Here is a 15,615-nt window from a genome sequence, read left to right on the forward strand (position 1 = left end):
TTCATGCTACCATTCACTTTGTCGCTCCCCCCTGACCTCTCCTCTCCCCTCTCTCTTCCACCCACTCTCGTTGCAGTAAGCACAGCAGCCTGGATCCATATTGGATTATTGTGTTTGCCGTTAGCCTCTGGGTTGACAGTGTAATTGCCTTTATCCACCATGGCCTCTGCAAGCCTACCCCCCCCCAATCTGCAACAAATACTAGGTAGACAGTGTGTCCATGTTGCAAGCATGACCTTTTAACCTTCCAGTTAAAAACCTAGTAGATCAAATGGTAATCATCTTCCATAGCGTTGTTTCTGCTCAAAAGCACAAACCATCCCCATGAATTTCTGTTTCACACTCTGTATGAATATGTATGCTGCCTTCAAGCACCTGATGTTTTGGAGTCAGTGCCCACGTATCTGCCACATCCTCAGGCAGGCCCACAGCCTAGTCACACTCAGCTTTATCAACAAAAAACTGGCTGCTTTTCTGTTCATGCTGTTGATGAGAGAGTTGAAGTTTTCGGACCATTAACGACTTGTTTTGTCTCCCTCGCCCTCTCGCCTTCCTCTCCCCCATCACATTTGTTTACTTGTGCTCAGGGTCGCTGCACACGAGAGAACTGCAAATACCTCCACCCACCTGCTCACCTGAAGACCCAGCTGGAGATCAACGGGCGAAATAACCTGATCCAGCAGAAGACAGCTGCCGCCATGTTGGCTCAACAAATGCAGTTTATGATCCCCGGCACCACCATGCAACCTGTGGTTAGTGTGAACTCGCTACTGTGGGAATTGATTGTCTCTCTGAGAAAATAGCAGTGAATTCCATTGTCGTGATTAGCATTAAAAAGTTTGGTGTCAAGCAATGCGATTCACTGACTTTATCCAGTCTTTGGTAAGGTACTTTATTGTTATCTAAACTCTCAGATTTGACTGTTTTTAGATTACGTCTCAGGCTTGGAAGATCAGAAATTTTTTCTTCGCTTTTGTAATGCCCTTGTGCAACGTACAAAAAGTCCCCAGCTGTCCTCAGGGAGTTGCTCAGCAGCCAGCCCTATACTGTGGTTGCACTGGGTAGCTGCCAGGTGTGACTTTGTTTAACTGCATCAGTTTAGTGCTAGGTGTAACCAAAAAAGAACGTGCATGCTCAGCAAAATCTTCCTGGGATACATAACGGTTAAAAAAAACAAAAAAAACTGAACCTCCTCTTGTTTCTACTCTCACACTCCTCTCTCTCTTTTTTTCTCAAGCCGATCCCTTTCCCACTCTCTCTCTCTCTACCTGCCACATTCTCTCCCCAGCTGCACCCTCTGTTCATTTGCCTTTGGTGTCTCTTTCCCCCTTACTTCTCTCTTTCTTTCTCATCTCCATACCCTCTTACTGCCTTTCACCCTCCACTTCCCACTGTCCCTGCCTACATCCATCATCTTTCAGTTCAGCATTTTTTTTTAATCTATCCTTACCATTTTAATTAAGGATGTGAAAAATAGCTACTGAAAGAGCAGTCATAAACATGTCGTTTCTCTCCATCTGCAGCAGACGTTTCCAGTCAGCCAGGGGCTGGGGTCCAGCGCAGGTTTAAGCTACACACCCTACCTGACTCCCATGTCCCACAGCATGGGTCTGGTGCCAACAGACATCCTGCCCAGCACTCCGGTTATCGTCCCCGGCAGCCCGCCCATCTCCGTGACCGCTGGCTCTTCCTCCAACCAGAAACTTCTGCGTACTGACAAGCTGGAGGTGACCCACCCAATCAGAATTCTCCTGCATGGCACTTAATCATAGTGAATGTACTCTTTGAGGCTGTGAAGTGTAATTAGTGTAGCATCTTACTGTGATTATAAATGAGTATCCTTTATAGTTCAGGAGCTTTTACAGGACCCTCTGTGATGCAGTACTTCCAAAAACATGTCTGCTCTCTCCAAAGATTTTCTTTATACTGGTAAAAAATGCAAACTACTTCCTTTAATTTCCACAAGAGTTTGCAGCGATGAAAATACAGCCTTATACAAACTCTCCACTTTGAATTAGCTTTTTTAAATGCGCTACTTGTAGTATAATTTACCTTAGATATTGACCTGAAAGGGTAAGCAAGTTTTTAGCATTCTGTTTTATAAGCAAGTTATAAATGACGTGAATAAATACACTTTGAAGTTGCCTTGGAATGAGTCCAAATAAACAATTCAGGCTCTGAAAAAGTTAAGTGGGAGCAAAACAATTAAATCTCAAATCATGTTTCTTTTATAAAAAAAAAAAAAAGAGGCTGTGAGATTTGTAACTGCGGTAGCTGTTTTATAACCAGCACGTATCCAGGCTTTGTCTTTCAGGGGGGGGATCATTTTTCATGGAAACATCAGTATTAGGCTCCTCTCCTCATAGATCTTTATATCAGCTGTGTCCTTGAACACAACTTAAGGGGTATGATTTTGTTATGCCTTGTAGAAGTAATAAATAAGATGGTGTTATTGAAGATTTTGTAATTTGAATTTTTTCAAGATAAACTGCTACTTGCTAGACAGACGCAGTTCGGCTGGGACGCTTTCAGCAACTTCAGCCATCTCCATCTGCCCCCCTGGCAAACGACGCTGAATGAGAATAGCTCTGTGATTGTGAGGCAGTGGAGTTTTGGTTTTTTTTTGTTTTGTTTTTTTACCCCGCTATATTTATAAAGATAAACAATAATCTCCCTAAGACCTAGAGGTGATGTGTAGGTGTGTGCCTGTATGTGTTTTTCTGCAGAGTGCTATCACTTAGCAACTGAATGAAGCAGCCTCTAATGAAACAGTATCCCTCTGAGACACTTACATACTCCCCCACAAAGCCATCGTGCACACGTGTGTGTGTATATGTCTGTGTGTGCCTGTATATGTGTGTGTGTTTCAGTCCTAGAGTGGAAGTCAAAAGCAGATCCCTCCTGTGATTACGCCCAAGCCTCTGAACAGTTGAACACACACACTTAGGTTTTGTTACGTTTTGTTGAGCCCTTTTCACACTGTGTCCAAAACTAATTAATAGCCTTATTTAAAAAACAACAACAACAAATAACACAAAATTATGTTTTTTCATTTTTCCCTTTTTTAATATTATGTGTATCACATATACGTTTTATTTTGGGGGACGCTGAGAGAAGATTGTTATTGCAGTTATCTTCTTTTTGGAGAGAAGCGCATCACTATGAATAAATCTATATGGCAAATGTTTATACAGTATCTCACAGTGTGCTTTTAATATTCTCCCATATATGTAATATATTATTTATTAACCCGCTGTGCTGCTTCTCACACTCCTTACACTCACATGAACCACTGCAGCCATAATTCATTATGTGTTGGTAATTGTTATTGTTGTTATCATATAGGCGTTGTGTGAAAAAAAGTCTTTTTGCTCTATTATGCAGTATTAAACTTGGAGGATGATTATGCTTGTAAGCATTATCAGTGAGAGCAATGTAAAAAGAGCAAAAGAGCAATCTCTTATTGAACAGAAATGCATGCATTCTGTTGTTTTTGATCATCTGATCAACAGAAATGTAGGTAATATTTGAGTAAATGATGCCCAGCATTAATGGCTTTGACATCTTTTGGGTGTGTCAGAAGCTTTTCTCGACTGGAAAATCCCTGATGTTTCAGGCTTGTCATAGTTAAAACAGTCAGATGTCAAAATTTCAAATCCTTAAAGATAAATCTAATAATCTTATCAAGATTTTGATGTCTGCTTGAGTCATCTTGCTTTAAGATGACAAGAAATATAAGGAGCCGCTGCTAGCTAAAGCAATGAGAGCAGCCTTGTTTTGTTTCCTGACATGTACTGAAAGCTAAAGCATTCACTGTTTTGTCTTCTACGTGTGTTTGTTTCCTCTGTGTGCATGTGTCCATGTGTGTTTGTCTGTGTGCGTGTGTGTCCTTGTGTGCGTGTGACTGTCCCGCTTCCAGGTTTGCCGCGAGTTCCAGCGGGGCAACTGCGCTCGCGGCGAGACAGACTGCCGTTTCGCCCACCCGAGCGACAGCCCCATGATCGACACCAGCGACAACACGGTCACCGTGTGCATGGACTACATCAAGAGTCGCTGCTCTCGCGAGAAGTGCAAGTACTTCCACCCCCCCGCCCACCTGCAGGCCAAGATTAAGGCCGCCCAACACCAGGCCAACCAGACAGCTGTGGCTGCGCAAGCTGCTGCCACAGCTGCAGCCATGGTGAGAGTACAGCCCACCTTCTGTGTCTCGTGGCTTCACAGCAGTAGAGCAGGAAAGACACAAACATACTAGTTTCACAAGGTTTCTGCTTGTTTAGTGTTTATAGTGGAAGAGCTTGTAACATTTAGATGGGCTGTTTTATAGCTCTTATATACAGCATACCTGGAACTTTCTAAGAGTTGAGGCTGTGGAAAACTTTTATACTTTTTTCTATTATTTGTGCATCAAATAAATGATGATTGGAAGTTTTATGGATAGACATAAGAAGCACAACATAATATATACAGTATATCGCAGTGAAATCAAATTTATTATAGCAGAGGGGAGGTGGTAATAAAACTGCTGTGCCTGGTGCTACCTGCCTTTATACAAATCACATAATGTTTCAGATCAAGAGACCCTTCTGAGTAAAGTTTGTACTAGTTAGACTACATAACACATAGGCCCTCTGAAGGCAAAACATTAATCCAAATCAACCTAAGCACATGTTGCTGACCGTGTCACCTACAGTAACATAAAATGTGGAGCACTGCTTTATTACTGCACAAAACCTACCCACCTCTGCCGGGTTTTTTCTAGTGGACTCCAGTGCACAATTCACCAACAATAGTCATCCCAAAGAGTGGCCTTTGTATAGAATAAAAAGGCTTTAGCGAGACCTAAACAAATCAGTGTAACTCTGCAAGAACAATCTGTTATTATCTCTCTGCAGTCCTCTTTTATTTTCCAATGCCCTTGTTTCGTACAAAGACAATATCCTGGCTCACCCCCTCATCCAACCCCACTGCTCTCAATGATAAGTGCGGTTCTCTGCAGATCAGTACAAATTGAATTTGGGACGGATGAGGATGCAGCATCCTACCTCTGCCTTTATTTTGACCAAATATAAATAAAGAAATAAAACTTCCCCAACAATGTGAGGAGCAGACAGAATTCAAGTCAGCCAGAGAGACAGTGAGAAGAGTTTGGCATTATGTCTTGGCTGTGCCCCGCCTTTCCCCGGCCTCTGAGCGGCTTCTTTTGAATGATCCTGTGGCTAACTGCACTCGCACACCTTGCACTGCGCCAGTGTGCTCACTGACTTTTTTTCCTCCATGGCATGGGCATGCTTTGTGCGTCGCACACACCTCTCATTGGCTGGCTCCATTGCTGCTTGCTCTCCTTCTTCTTCCTTCATGAGTGATCCACAGCGTTGATGATAAGGCAGGCTAGCGTGTGCACATATTAGCAGCTGCATTCAAGCAACAGCAAATTGAAGCATCCATAAATAAGAAAAAAGGCCTTGAGACCCGAAGGCGCTGTAACCTGATGTTGACCTGACTGCGCTGTTTTCTTAAAGGTACCACGAGTTTATATTGCCGGTGCATCCTCTTCACAATCCTTTGCTCATACTCCTCCCGTCTTCCTCCCCAGTTTATCAACTTTATGACCCAATTCCCAAATTGTGCAGTCAGATTCTGCACTAGAGGTGAGGAGGGCTAACCTTAGGACAACGAGTTGTTTAGTCAGCACCTTTAATCCAATTTTCTTTTAGTCCTTTTATTGAAGCAGGGACCCATAAAACCTGTTTTGCTGCACTGCTGTGAATAGGTAATACCATTATCCATAATTCACTTTTTAAAATCTAAAGCAAATAGGATAAAGCGCACAGTAGATAAGGTTACACATTAACTGATGCAGTTACAGTAAAAAGGTCCTCTCACTGAGATTATGTTGTTTTACTGTGCCACATTACGTGTTGCTTGCCATGCTGTGATCTTCTTCCTCATTACAAAGGCGAATGCAGTCATCTTTGCTTTTCATGTCACTTTAATAGAGCATCTTTCATTTTAACTAACCGCAATGTTTAACTCTGTGGTGCATCAGCAATGCATTGTTGCTGTTTAATTGGACATACATACATACTATTAAAAAACCCACATACATGAAGCATAGGCTTGTGCATGGACCCTTAAGTGCTGTGTTCATCACACCCGTGTCATCTTTTTTCTTTTTTTTCCCCTCTCAGCAGTGACATCAAATATCAGGATGTTTTTTAAGAAGTTAGCACAAAAACAATTGATATAAAATGACTTATTTTTACTTTGTTAGATTAGAGGAATTTTAATAAACAGAGCTCCACATTATGTTATTAAACTGTAACGTTGCCTCACCTTCCCGAGTTCATTGATCACACCTAACAACGCCACACACCCTCACAACGCAGATTTAGTTTGAGGATGTGTCTGTAGTTGAATTGACGCTACAGAGAAGGATGTGGTTGTTAAACTATTTTTGTTAGCCTTTGCTAGTATCTGTACTAATTTGTAGTTTTTTGTTTTGTTTTGTTTTTTTAAATTTGCCTTCACAAAGGTATCCAGTTCTTGCTGCTGGTTGTGAGGGCTGTGTCTTTTTTTTACCTCACTCACATCCGAGTGTGCTGCTGTGTACATTTTAACGTTTGTCAGCCTCGAACCACCTCACGTCATCAAATAGGTTAGCTTTCTCCAGGAGCGCCTTAATGGTTGTGTGCGTAGGTCTGTAGTGTCTTACTTTGAACACTTCTCAGAACTTCAGCGCAGATCTCACATCAAGTGTCAGATCAATATTCCTAGTCTGAGCCAGTCGTGTTTAGCGTACTACTTTTCTGTTCTTGCTGTTCAGAAGTAGTTAGTTACTAAATGCTTTCCCGGTAGCTTTGGAGTACATTGTAGAATCTTGCTTATTTTTTTAACCAAAGTTTAATTGTAGATGCTTTTTTTTGGCTTTTGTACTAATTCAAAAAGTAGCAATGTTTCTTTAAAGTAAACGAAACAAAACAAATTTTTGTTTATGTGCATGCCTATTGTTTTGTATGTGGTATACTTGCATTCAGATTATTTTTGTTTTTGTTTTTTTCCTTCTCACCTATCCACAATGCAATGCTGTCCCCCATGACGCACCTCTGCTTGCTGTTACCTGTATGTTAATACGCTTGAATCCCATTGGCCCACTGCCATCATGTGCTCGCTGCCTGCTAATTAAAGACTCAGTCGACTGCCAAAGCAATGAAGCGACCCCTCGAGGCAACTGTAGACCTGGTACTTTGACCTTTCACCTTTTGCTTTGCATGTAGCTTCTTTAATTGTACTGTAGCCACTCACAAAATTTAATTTGGCTCTTTTGTTTTTTGTGAAACCCTGTAAAAGACTTTAATGATATAAATATGTATCATTTATGATCACCAGTGGCAACTCTAGATTGTACTGTACATTTGTTAACTGAACAACTACAATGTAATGTTAAAATAACTCCAGCTATCGCACTTTCTTTAATGTGTTGTTGACGATTGCCCTGCTACGGTGTAGTTTCTCATTGTCCTTGTGATAGTTACAGCAAGTTTCCATTTTTGCCTTCTTGTGCTGTGCATAGACAAATACCAGATTTAGGAAATGTTAGTGTCGACTTGTGTGAGTATACAGTTCAAATCTGTTGTGCTCCTGTTGTGTGTGTGTGTGTGTGTGTGTTGTCGGTGGCTAGGCGTTCCCCCACGGCGTCCTCCAGCCCCTACCAAAGAGACCAGCACTTGAGAAGAGCAACGGAGCGAGCTCCCTGTTCAACCCCAGTGTTTTGCACTACCAGCAGGCGCTGGCCAACGCACAGCTCCAGCAGCCCGCTTTCTTTCCCACAGGTAAGACACGCACGCAGCGCGCAGATGCAGATAGAAGCAAAGCACTCATAGGTATGCGGAGCACGCACGCACACACAGACACACAGCTATCCTCCAAACGTGTTGTTGTTTTGGAGCTTCACACGCATAAAAGAGGGGATTCTCAAATGACCGTTTACATCTGTTTAGCCTAATTTTCATCTTTTGGCATGGATTTATTTGAGTGATGCTAATAAAGGCCTTCGCTGTGAGGGTGTGTTTTCAATATTCACTGCGCCATCCCTAAAACTTTGATCTAGTGCCTGCAAATATAAACACATAATTGCTGCCAGGTGGAAGGGCAGTGCGCGCTTTGATCAGAGCAATGAAAGCTATCATATATTACCACCTCAATATGATACACCTGCCAGTCTAATCCCCAAGCATACAAAGGAGCAAAACAAGCCCAACTGTTTCAGCACAAGTGCAATACTAAAATATACAAAATATGGTGAATATTGTTGTTTTGGCGATAATTTTATTCCAGTTTTACCAAATTTATTCAGTGTTTTTTATCCGCAAATGAACACTCTGTCTGCTTCTCGCACAGAAAATAGCAGTACCTGAAGGGCCCTTGAGTCACTTGCTAAATGAGTTAACTGCAGCTAATATGGTAGCCTGTAGCCACACTCATGACTCATGAGGATAAGACTCCTATCCCTCGCTCTTCTCACTACCTGCCTGCTCTTTTTGTTTCCCTTGGTACGGGATTCCTAATGGTGCTTCATCCATCCCTTCCTCTGTGTGTATCTGTGTGTGGGGCGTAGCCTGGCTCACAGTTGCATTTTTTTACTAACCTTTTACATTTCAGATAGGTGGGGTTTCTTCAAAGTTAAGATAAAAAGAAAAGTCTCAGGAGTTGTTTGCCTGTAATATGTATGTGATGGAGGCTTACCTGAGTACAGTAAAAACCCCACGTATCTCCATCTGATCTGGATAGAAGCCTGTGCACATCATTGTACTGATACTGCAAGATGCTGCTGTCTGGCACACCTCTTCAGTTTTATTCTTGCCTCTTTTTTTTTTTGACCAAAAAGTGCGATTTCTTTGTCTGTTTATTTTTTTTGATTTGATCATTTAATCATGTGCAGCTATTCAGAAATTCCAAAACAAGAAACATGCAGAACAGCATGTTGTTGTAAGAAGCCTAACATACAGTACGAGCAGGCTCAAGTCTTTTTTAAATATTGTGCAGCCTGAAATGACACATTAATACAATATGTCACCAAAAATGAATATCCTCTGACCTCGGGAAAAACTCCCTGAAAAATGGAAAACTGGACAGACAGACTTACATTAGCGCTGCATTGCACTTTGCTAAACTTGTCCAGATTTTTCCGTACCTAAGTTTGCTTTATGTTAAACTTTGCTGCAGCTGCATATAAACAGTATTCTAACTAATAAATAACTCAACAACTTAATACATCTCTGCTTGCTTTCATAATCAGCCGACATTGCTCCAGTAACAATAGCAACTGAGCTGAGTGAAGTCCTCAAGCCTTTTGGGGTTTTTTTTCTGTGTGTCTTGTCTAACCTTGTTGTTCTCCTTCCTCTCGATTAACCCATTTATTTCCTCCTCTCTCTCTCCCTCTCTCTCTCTCTCCCTCTCTGTTTCCCCCCTTTCTCTCTTTATCTTTCTCTGCATGAACACAACAGGGTCAGTCTTGTGCATGACTCCCGCTAGCAGTCTTGGTAGGTTCTGACCTTCTATTTGCTCTCTCACACACACACTGTCTGATTTAGGTGGGAGTTTTGGGGGATGGAGGGGTGGGGGTGGGGGTATGAGTGGGCACTATCTGCAGCCCCCCTTGCAGGTGAGACAAAAGGACATGATTCGAACACTTGTGAGTTATTATCAAGCTGCCGTTTTGTTTCACCTGGAAGAGATGTGACTTTTCAGCGCTCGTCTCGCCGCTGACTGACTCTCTTGCTAATGTTTAAAGTGTTAGCGTGGACGCCGCAGACTGATCTGTTCTTAAGCTGTAGGATAGTTTTGTCTGTTTGCTGTGCTGTGTTGATCAGGAAATTTAAATCAGTTTCCCAGAGAAATTACACACAAACCGGAGCATTTGTCGCTGCACAACAGGGGATGGGAATTACCAAAAATGCAGCTGATAACATCAGCAGGTCCAACATTAGCAACAAGGTAAACTAATGACTAGAAATAAGCCCTAACAGCCACTTGGGTTTTTAAGATCTCTCATCTCTGCTGTTTGACTCGTCAGCCCACACGAATCCAAAAGTTCCCATCCCCATGCCATCGATTCATCATAATTGGTGTCTTGTGCCCTTTAATTTCTCTGGGAAAAACAGCAAACTGATTTTCCACATAAATTTCCTTACTTGTGATTGTAATCAGCTTCTCTCCTCTTGTTTTTTTTTTCTCCCATGCTCTCTTTTCCTTTCTTTCTTTCTTCCTGACCTCCTTTGCTTTGCATTGTGAATGGTTGCATGCCATCTGCCGGTGTAACCCTAACGATGGCTTGCTGGCTCTCTGTAACATCCGCCACCATCAACACCAACAACAAAAAATAAACAACAACCCCGTCAACATGCACGCACGCACCCATGCACGCACCCATGCACGCACCCATGCACGCACGCACCACAACTGTTACCACAACTACCATAATGCTCCACCTACCTGTCCATTGCTACCACCTCCTTCCCTCTTCCCCCCATTCCTCCTCTTCCTCCCCTCTCCCCTTTCCTACCCTCAAAACAAAGTCCCAATGATGTACAGTGCTACGCCTGCTACTGTCTCTGCAGCAACAACTCCTGCCACAAGTGTCCCCTACGCAGCAACAGCACCAGCCAATCAGGTTTGCTCCTTTTAAAGCTTTCTTTCATCAGTCCCCGGAGCTCTGAATAAGTACTGGGCTGCGATAACCTTAACCCACACCTAGCCCATCCCCATCTGTCCATCGGTGCACCTGCACAGGGCACGCTCACACTGGCATGAAAGCCTGTGAGTGGGTGTTTTCTAGACAATTTAAAGCAAAAAGCAGTGTACCTCTTATAAATCACAGCCCCCATTAGGCAAACCCGACAAGCACTTCTTCAGAGCTCCCACATTTGCAAGTAGTAGTTGTGTTGCATTACTTCCTGATTTTTGTCTTTTTTTGCATGTTCTGTTTGTTTTTTGTTTGTTTTTTAAAATTAGTTTTATTTTCCACTTTTCTTGTTGTTGTCGTCAAATAAGCCTCTCCATCTGCAGTAGGGGCCTCATCTGTACTGCTTGTGTGCTCTGCAAACACACACGTTCAAGCAAATACACACGGACGATTTCCGCAGCACCTAACAGCCGGTTCGTAACAGCAGCTATGTTGGATCTATTCCTGTTTTCCACTCCTCTCGGCTTCACCTTTTTACCTTTTCCTGGTTGCAGGATAAAAGGGAGAATAAATCATGTGAGGCAACAGTTCTAGGCTACACTTGTCAGGGTGAGAGACGCAGGAAAAAAAAAAAAGAAGATCACAGAAGCTGTCTAAAAATGGCCCCTGATCGGCGGCTCTCCTGTTGCCACGTGTCAAGCAAGAGCCAGGGAAGCAAGGCCAGGTTTTTGAATGCCAGAGTGACGCATGTGTGCCCCATTTTAAACCTGGAAATTTCAGCACAATGCTGGCACACCGGCCTCATGCAGCTGGCAATCATTTACTGGTAGTTCTGTATCGAGGTACGCTGAGGACAACACGCGGCGAGCACATGAAAAATATTTCCACGCAATCTAAAGACAAAAGCGACAGACAGGCATGTGTGTCTTGTATAAGATTGAATTTAGTTGAAAAACTTGCCAACAGTTCAAAGCGGCACGAGAGAAGCGCAAAATAAAGTGCGGGTAAAATTATCTCACTTATTATAATAGCAGTGCCTACTACTATACCAACGACCAATATAATCCTTCCCCACCTCTTTTTTCAGACTCTGCTCCTCCATATTTTTCTTTTTTTGTACTTTTGCTTACTGTCTCAATGTGGAAAAAAACCCCTTACATTTCCTTGAAATTAAACATTTTCATGATGCCTATAAAAGTGATATCTAACATCAAGATTAGAGCTCTCACCGTAAGAAATGACTGCTCACATTTCAAATTAAAAAAAGGAACGTAAATCCTTTCTCCAAGATCCCCTTTCCATCATTAACCACGGGTCTGGTCCCACCACTTGTGCGCTTTATTGCCCCTCATAGGCCAGCAGCGTGTGCACTTCCTGTGAGTCACCGACTCTTCCTGTAATTGGCATGCAGCAGCAGTAGCAGCAGGAAGCAGAGCTGCTCTTTAAAGATGCATGTGGGACAAGGAGCCGGAGAAACACTGACGTCAGCCTTTGCTCTCTGTCTCCGTCTGTCCCCCTCCACTTACACTCCACCCCCTACCCGACTCTTTCTCTCACCTCCTCTCCAGCCCATATAAAGATCCCTCCAGCTAATGCCAGGTATGAGCAGGGCCTCGGACACAGTTAGCCCTTGTAATCACCAGCTGTGCTGCATTCAGTGCAGTCATAAAAATCATATGGCTTTTCCAAATACACACCCAGGCATTTTCTGAGGGTACGGGGCTGCCGACGTCACTCTGTCCTAAACAGTGGTGCATTTGTCCCGATACTAGCGGCCTGCCGTCAGCTTTTTAGCTTTGATTATTATATTGGTTCTTTAACATAAATCCTGGGCCGAGACAGTTTGAGCCGAACTCGATAATTAATTGGGCGTCGTGTTCAGCCGAGGAAATCTGTGTCTAAAGGGTATTACACACCCCTGTGACGCCAGGATGCTGACACTCGTTAAGACCTCAGGAGTCTGGTCGATTCATGACCTTCTGAACTATTCATGCGACGCACATCGTTGCATGTCCTTGCACATATTAAGCATGTCCTAATGCTGCCGGGGTCTCCAGTTGTGAAGTGCTACATATTACTGGAGATTGTGAAGTTGCAGCACCCTCTGCTGTCGCTGTGCTGCAGTCGACTCAGACTTGCAGCCTAGAGGGGATCGCTTTGGCTGCTGGACTGATGGGAAGATTATGCTCAAGTAGAATTACACATTGTTATGTCGAGGAGCTCTTCAGCTGGAGCATAAGAGTTGGATGCTTCACCTTGCTGTAGAGGGAACCTGCTTTAATTCTTATCACTTAATTAATATTTCATCTTATGAAATTTGCAAACTAGGTCACTGTGATACCGTGCAGTTCTTATAATTAGCTGATATTAAGGCGTAAAAAAGGAAGTACAGCAGTTTAAATGTCCGCTGTGATTTTGCAGCACGTCATCTTCGTCTGCTGTCTCTCTGACTCGTTCTGGGCTGAAACACGCTGCTGGTATCACTGCACCAAATCAAAGGCAAACAGGACCTGCAAACAGTTCTTGGCATTAGTTTGTAGCGTCCTATCTGTTAAATCCCACCCATCTGGCAGCCCAAATTTTTTCCCCTAATTTCCACACTGCACTGCCTTCTCTCTCGACCTGTGCACATCACACGCTCTCTCCCACTGTGGTGACCTCCTGTGATGTGTGGTGTGACCAGCGGCTTCTGTCCTTTGCTGGCCGTCCATTGTCTATTAACAAGCGTCATGTGGCTTTGTTCTGCGTTGGCTTGCTGCCAGTGGCGCCCACATGATGGCAGCCAGCATCTCTCCTACCTGTCAGCCCCCCCTTATAGACAGTCTCACACTGTCTCGCTTTCTCTTTGTTGTGTGGCGGTTTAGGCTTAATCTCTTAAAGAGAGAATACAAACCGAGGTTACCAGACGAGGGTCAAATGCTATTTGCAAATAGTTAGAAGCTTGGTTCTTATCTGCATGAAACACCAAGCTGGTGATGTTGCCACAGCTCATCAGTAAGACAGATATGTGTTATTCACTGGCAAATACTTATCTGTGCTCATCTGACCTTTCTCACACATTGTTGTTGTGGTAAACACCTCCTACCTGTTGCTTTGGTGTCAGTCTGCTTCAGAGAAATGATTATGCACAATATGCCACGTGGACTGAATCTAAAAGGAAAAGTTTCACAGTTCGTCACAGCCTCCTCTTGAGCACATATGAGGAGCTGTAAAGCAGCTGTACTAATTTAACGCTAACCAGCTCAGCTAATGATTTGAAAGAGTGCAAATAACACCCTGAGATAAGTTTGAGTTGTTCCTACTTCAACACCTCCACACCTGGCTGTTTTTTAAAATTAAAAAAATATATATTGTTATAGTTATTGCATTATTGCAAAGGAGGCTTTAGAAACTGTCAGACTAACAAGGACTTTGTTTAATCAGACAAAAGGCAGATTTGATCCAGATCTAGATTTATATTTGATCTGACATTAAATTGATCAGAAATGTCACAATATAAAATGCATTTATGGGTAATGGAATCATATTTCTATTAGGTCTGAATTTTGCAGAGATAACAAAGATCCATAATGTTACATCATCCACGTTTATCATATTAAAATACTACTGTGTCATGCAAGCACAGCTGAGACTTTGCAGGTTTTGTCTATAGTCTCAAAATCTCCTTTAAAAAATGAGCTTTTTTTCTGAAGCTCAATAAAGATATGCCAACTGAATAATCTGGATGTAGCAGGTACCATTTACCAGTACCGTTTAATGAAGATGCCAGTTGAGGACCTTTTCTATCTGTTGTGGTAACAGCAAGGGCCCGCAGGCAGCAGGTGCTGTATGAAATCTTCAGCTCGAACAGCTGTCATTTATTAGAACCAAAATAAAATGATTAGAGATGCACCAATTGCTATTTTTTAATGATTCCAACAACGTCAATGACAACACATTCAAACAAAAATCAACTTCACTTCAATGCAGAATATTATTTTCATAATAAATTAGTTGTTAAACTTTACAATTAAATAGTCTTCTCTGTGTGAAACTAACGAAAATGAAGTGCTTTTCTCCTGGAAGGGAGAAAACGCTGAAAATGAGTTTTACACACATATTTATCTGATGTACGATACTTATACAAAAACAAAAGCAGGTGCAGCAGAATTATCGAAGAGAATAAAGTTCAGGTACTACATTTTTCAGTGTGTTAAAAGCTGCTAAGTAACAGGACGTCGACACTTTTCTGTTTTTCACTCATCTTCATATTTTTCCACTTATCTGCTTTGATCCTTTGCTCATACCGAGGCTGCTGGCTTGTGGCTAGCTCGAAACTCTGAACAGCTTTAGCTTTAACCACTTTTTCTTTGTTAGCTTCTTTAAAATGTTTGACTAGGTGACGGGGATTTAAGTGTCTTATTAGGTTTGTTGTTAGGAATGCTAGAAAGCCACAGAGGGTGATGCTCAGATTTATTGCTTCTTTACTCGGCACATTTTGCATTAGATAGCAACATGCTCCACTTGAATACAGGGTTGCTTGTAGCTGGATATGGGGCTCTGTGTATTTATACAGTAATAGGGAGAAAACCCTAACAATCAAACAACCCCTACAAGCAAACACTTGGTGACAGTGGGAAAGAAAAACTCAATTTTAACAGGAAGAAACCTCGGGCAGAAACAGGCTCAGAGCAGGTCAGCTGTCTGACAGGTTGGGGGTGAGAGGAGGAAGATTGTGTTTTACAATATTTCTGATCAATTTTATGTAATCTTAGAAATAAACAAAGTTGATTTTCTTCCAAAAACATTTCCACATTTTTTAGCTGTAGTGCTAGTCTTTTGATTTATAAAGAATTTGCAAAACTTTTAAACACAATAGTGTGTGCAGATAAAGTTGTATTTCTGTCTTATAGGTAAACTGAAACGCTCTCTCTCTTTTTTTCTTTGTCGTTGCT

At 42.4% G+C, this 15,615-nt stretch overlaps 1 protein-coding gene across 19 annotated transcripts in view; it reads left to right on the plus strand.

Moving 5' to 3' along the window:
* mbnl2 (muscleblind-like splicing regulator 2) overlaps window positions 1-15,615 on the plus strand; it is a 52,806-nt gene that overhangs the window by 33,287 nt on the left and 3,904 nt on the right. For 5 of the 19 annotated variants that reach the window (XM_042219932.1, XM_014332927.2, XM_042219934.1 and 2 more), the window contains 6 exons: window positions 588-752; window positions 1,524-1,727; window positions 3,920-4,180; window positions 7,186-7,239; window positions 7,679-7,829; window positions 9,504-9,539. In XM_042219932.1, coding sequence (XP_042075866.1) covers window positions 588-752; window positions 1,524-1,727; window positions 3,920-4,180; window positions 7,186-7,239; window positions 7,679-7,829; window positions 9,504-9,539 — 871 coding nt within the window. Of the gene's footprint in view, window positions 1-587; window positions 753-1,523; window positions 1,728-3,919; window positions 4,181-7,185; window positions 7,240-7,678; window positions 7,830-9,503; window positions 9,540-10,574; window positions 10,670-11,049; window positions 11,156-15,615 lie in introns of those variants that run through there. The other 14 variants (XM_005920008.3, XM_042219942.1, XM_042219937.1 and 11 more) reach the window with 14 other exon arrangements.

Source organism: Haplochromis burtoni, unplaced genomic scaffold (genome assembly GCF_018398535.1).
Source record: "Haplochromis burtoni strain Fernald_Lab_line unplaced genomic scaffold, NCSU_Asbu1 Contig_40, whole genome shotgun sequence".
Classification (NCBI taxonomy): Eukaryota; Metazoa; Chordata; class Actinopteri; order Cichliformes; family Cichlidae; genus Haplochromis; species Haplochromis burtoni.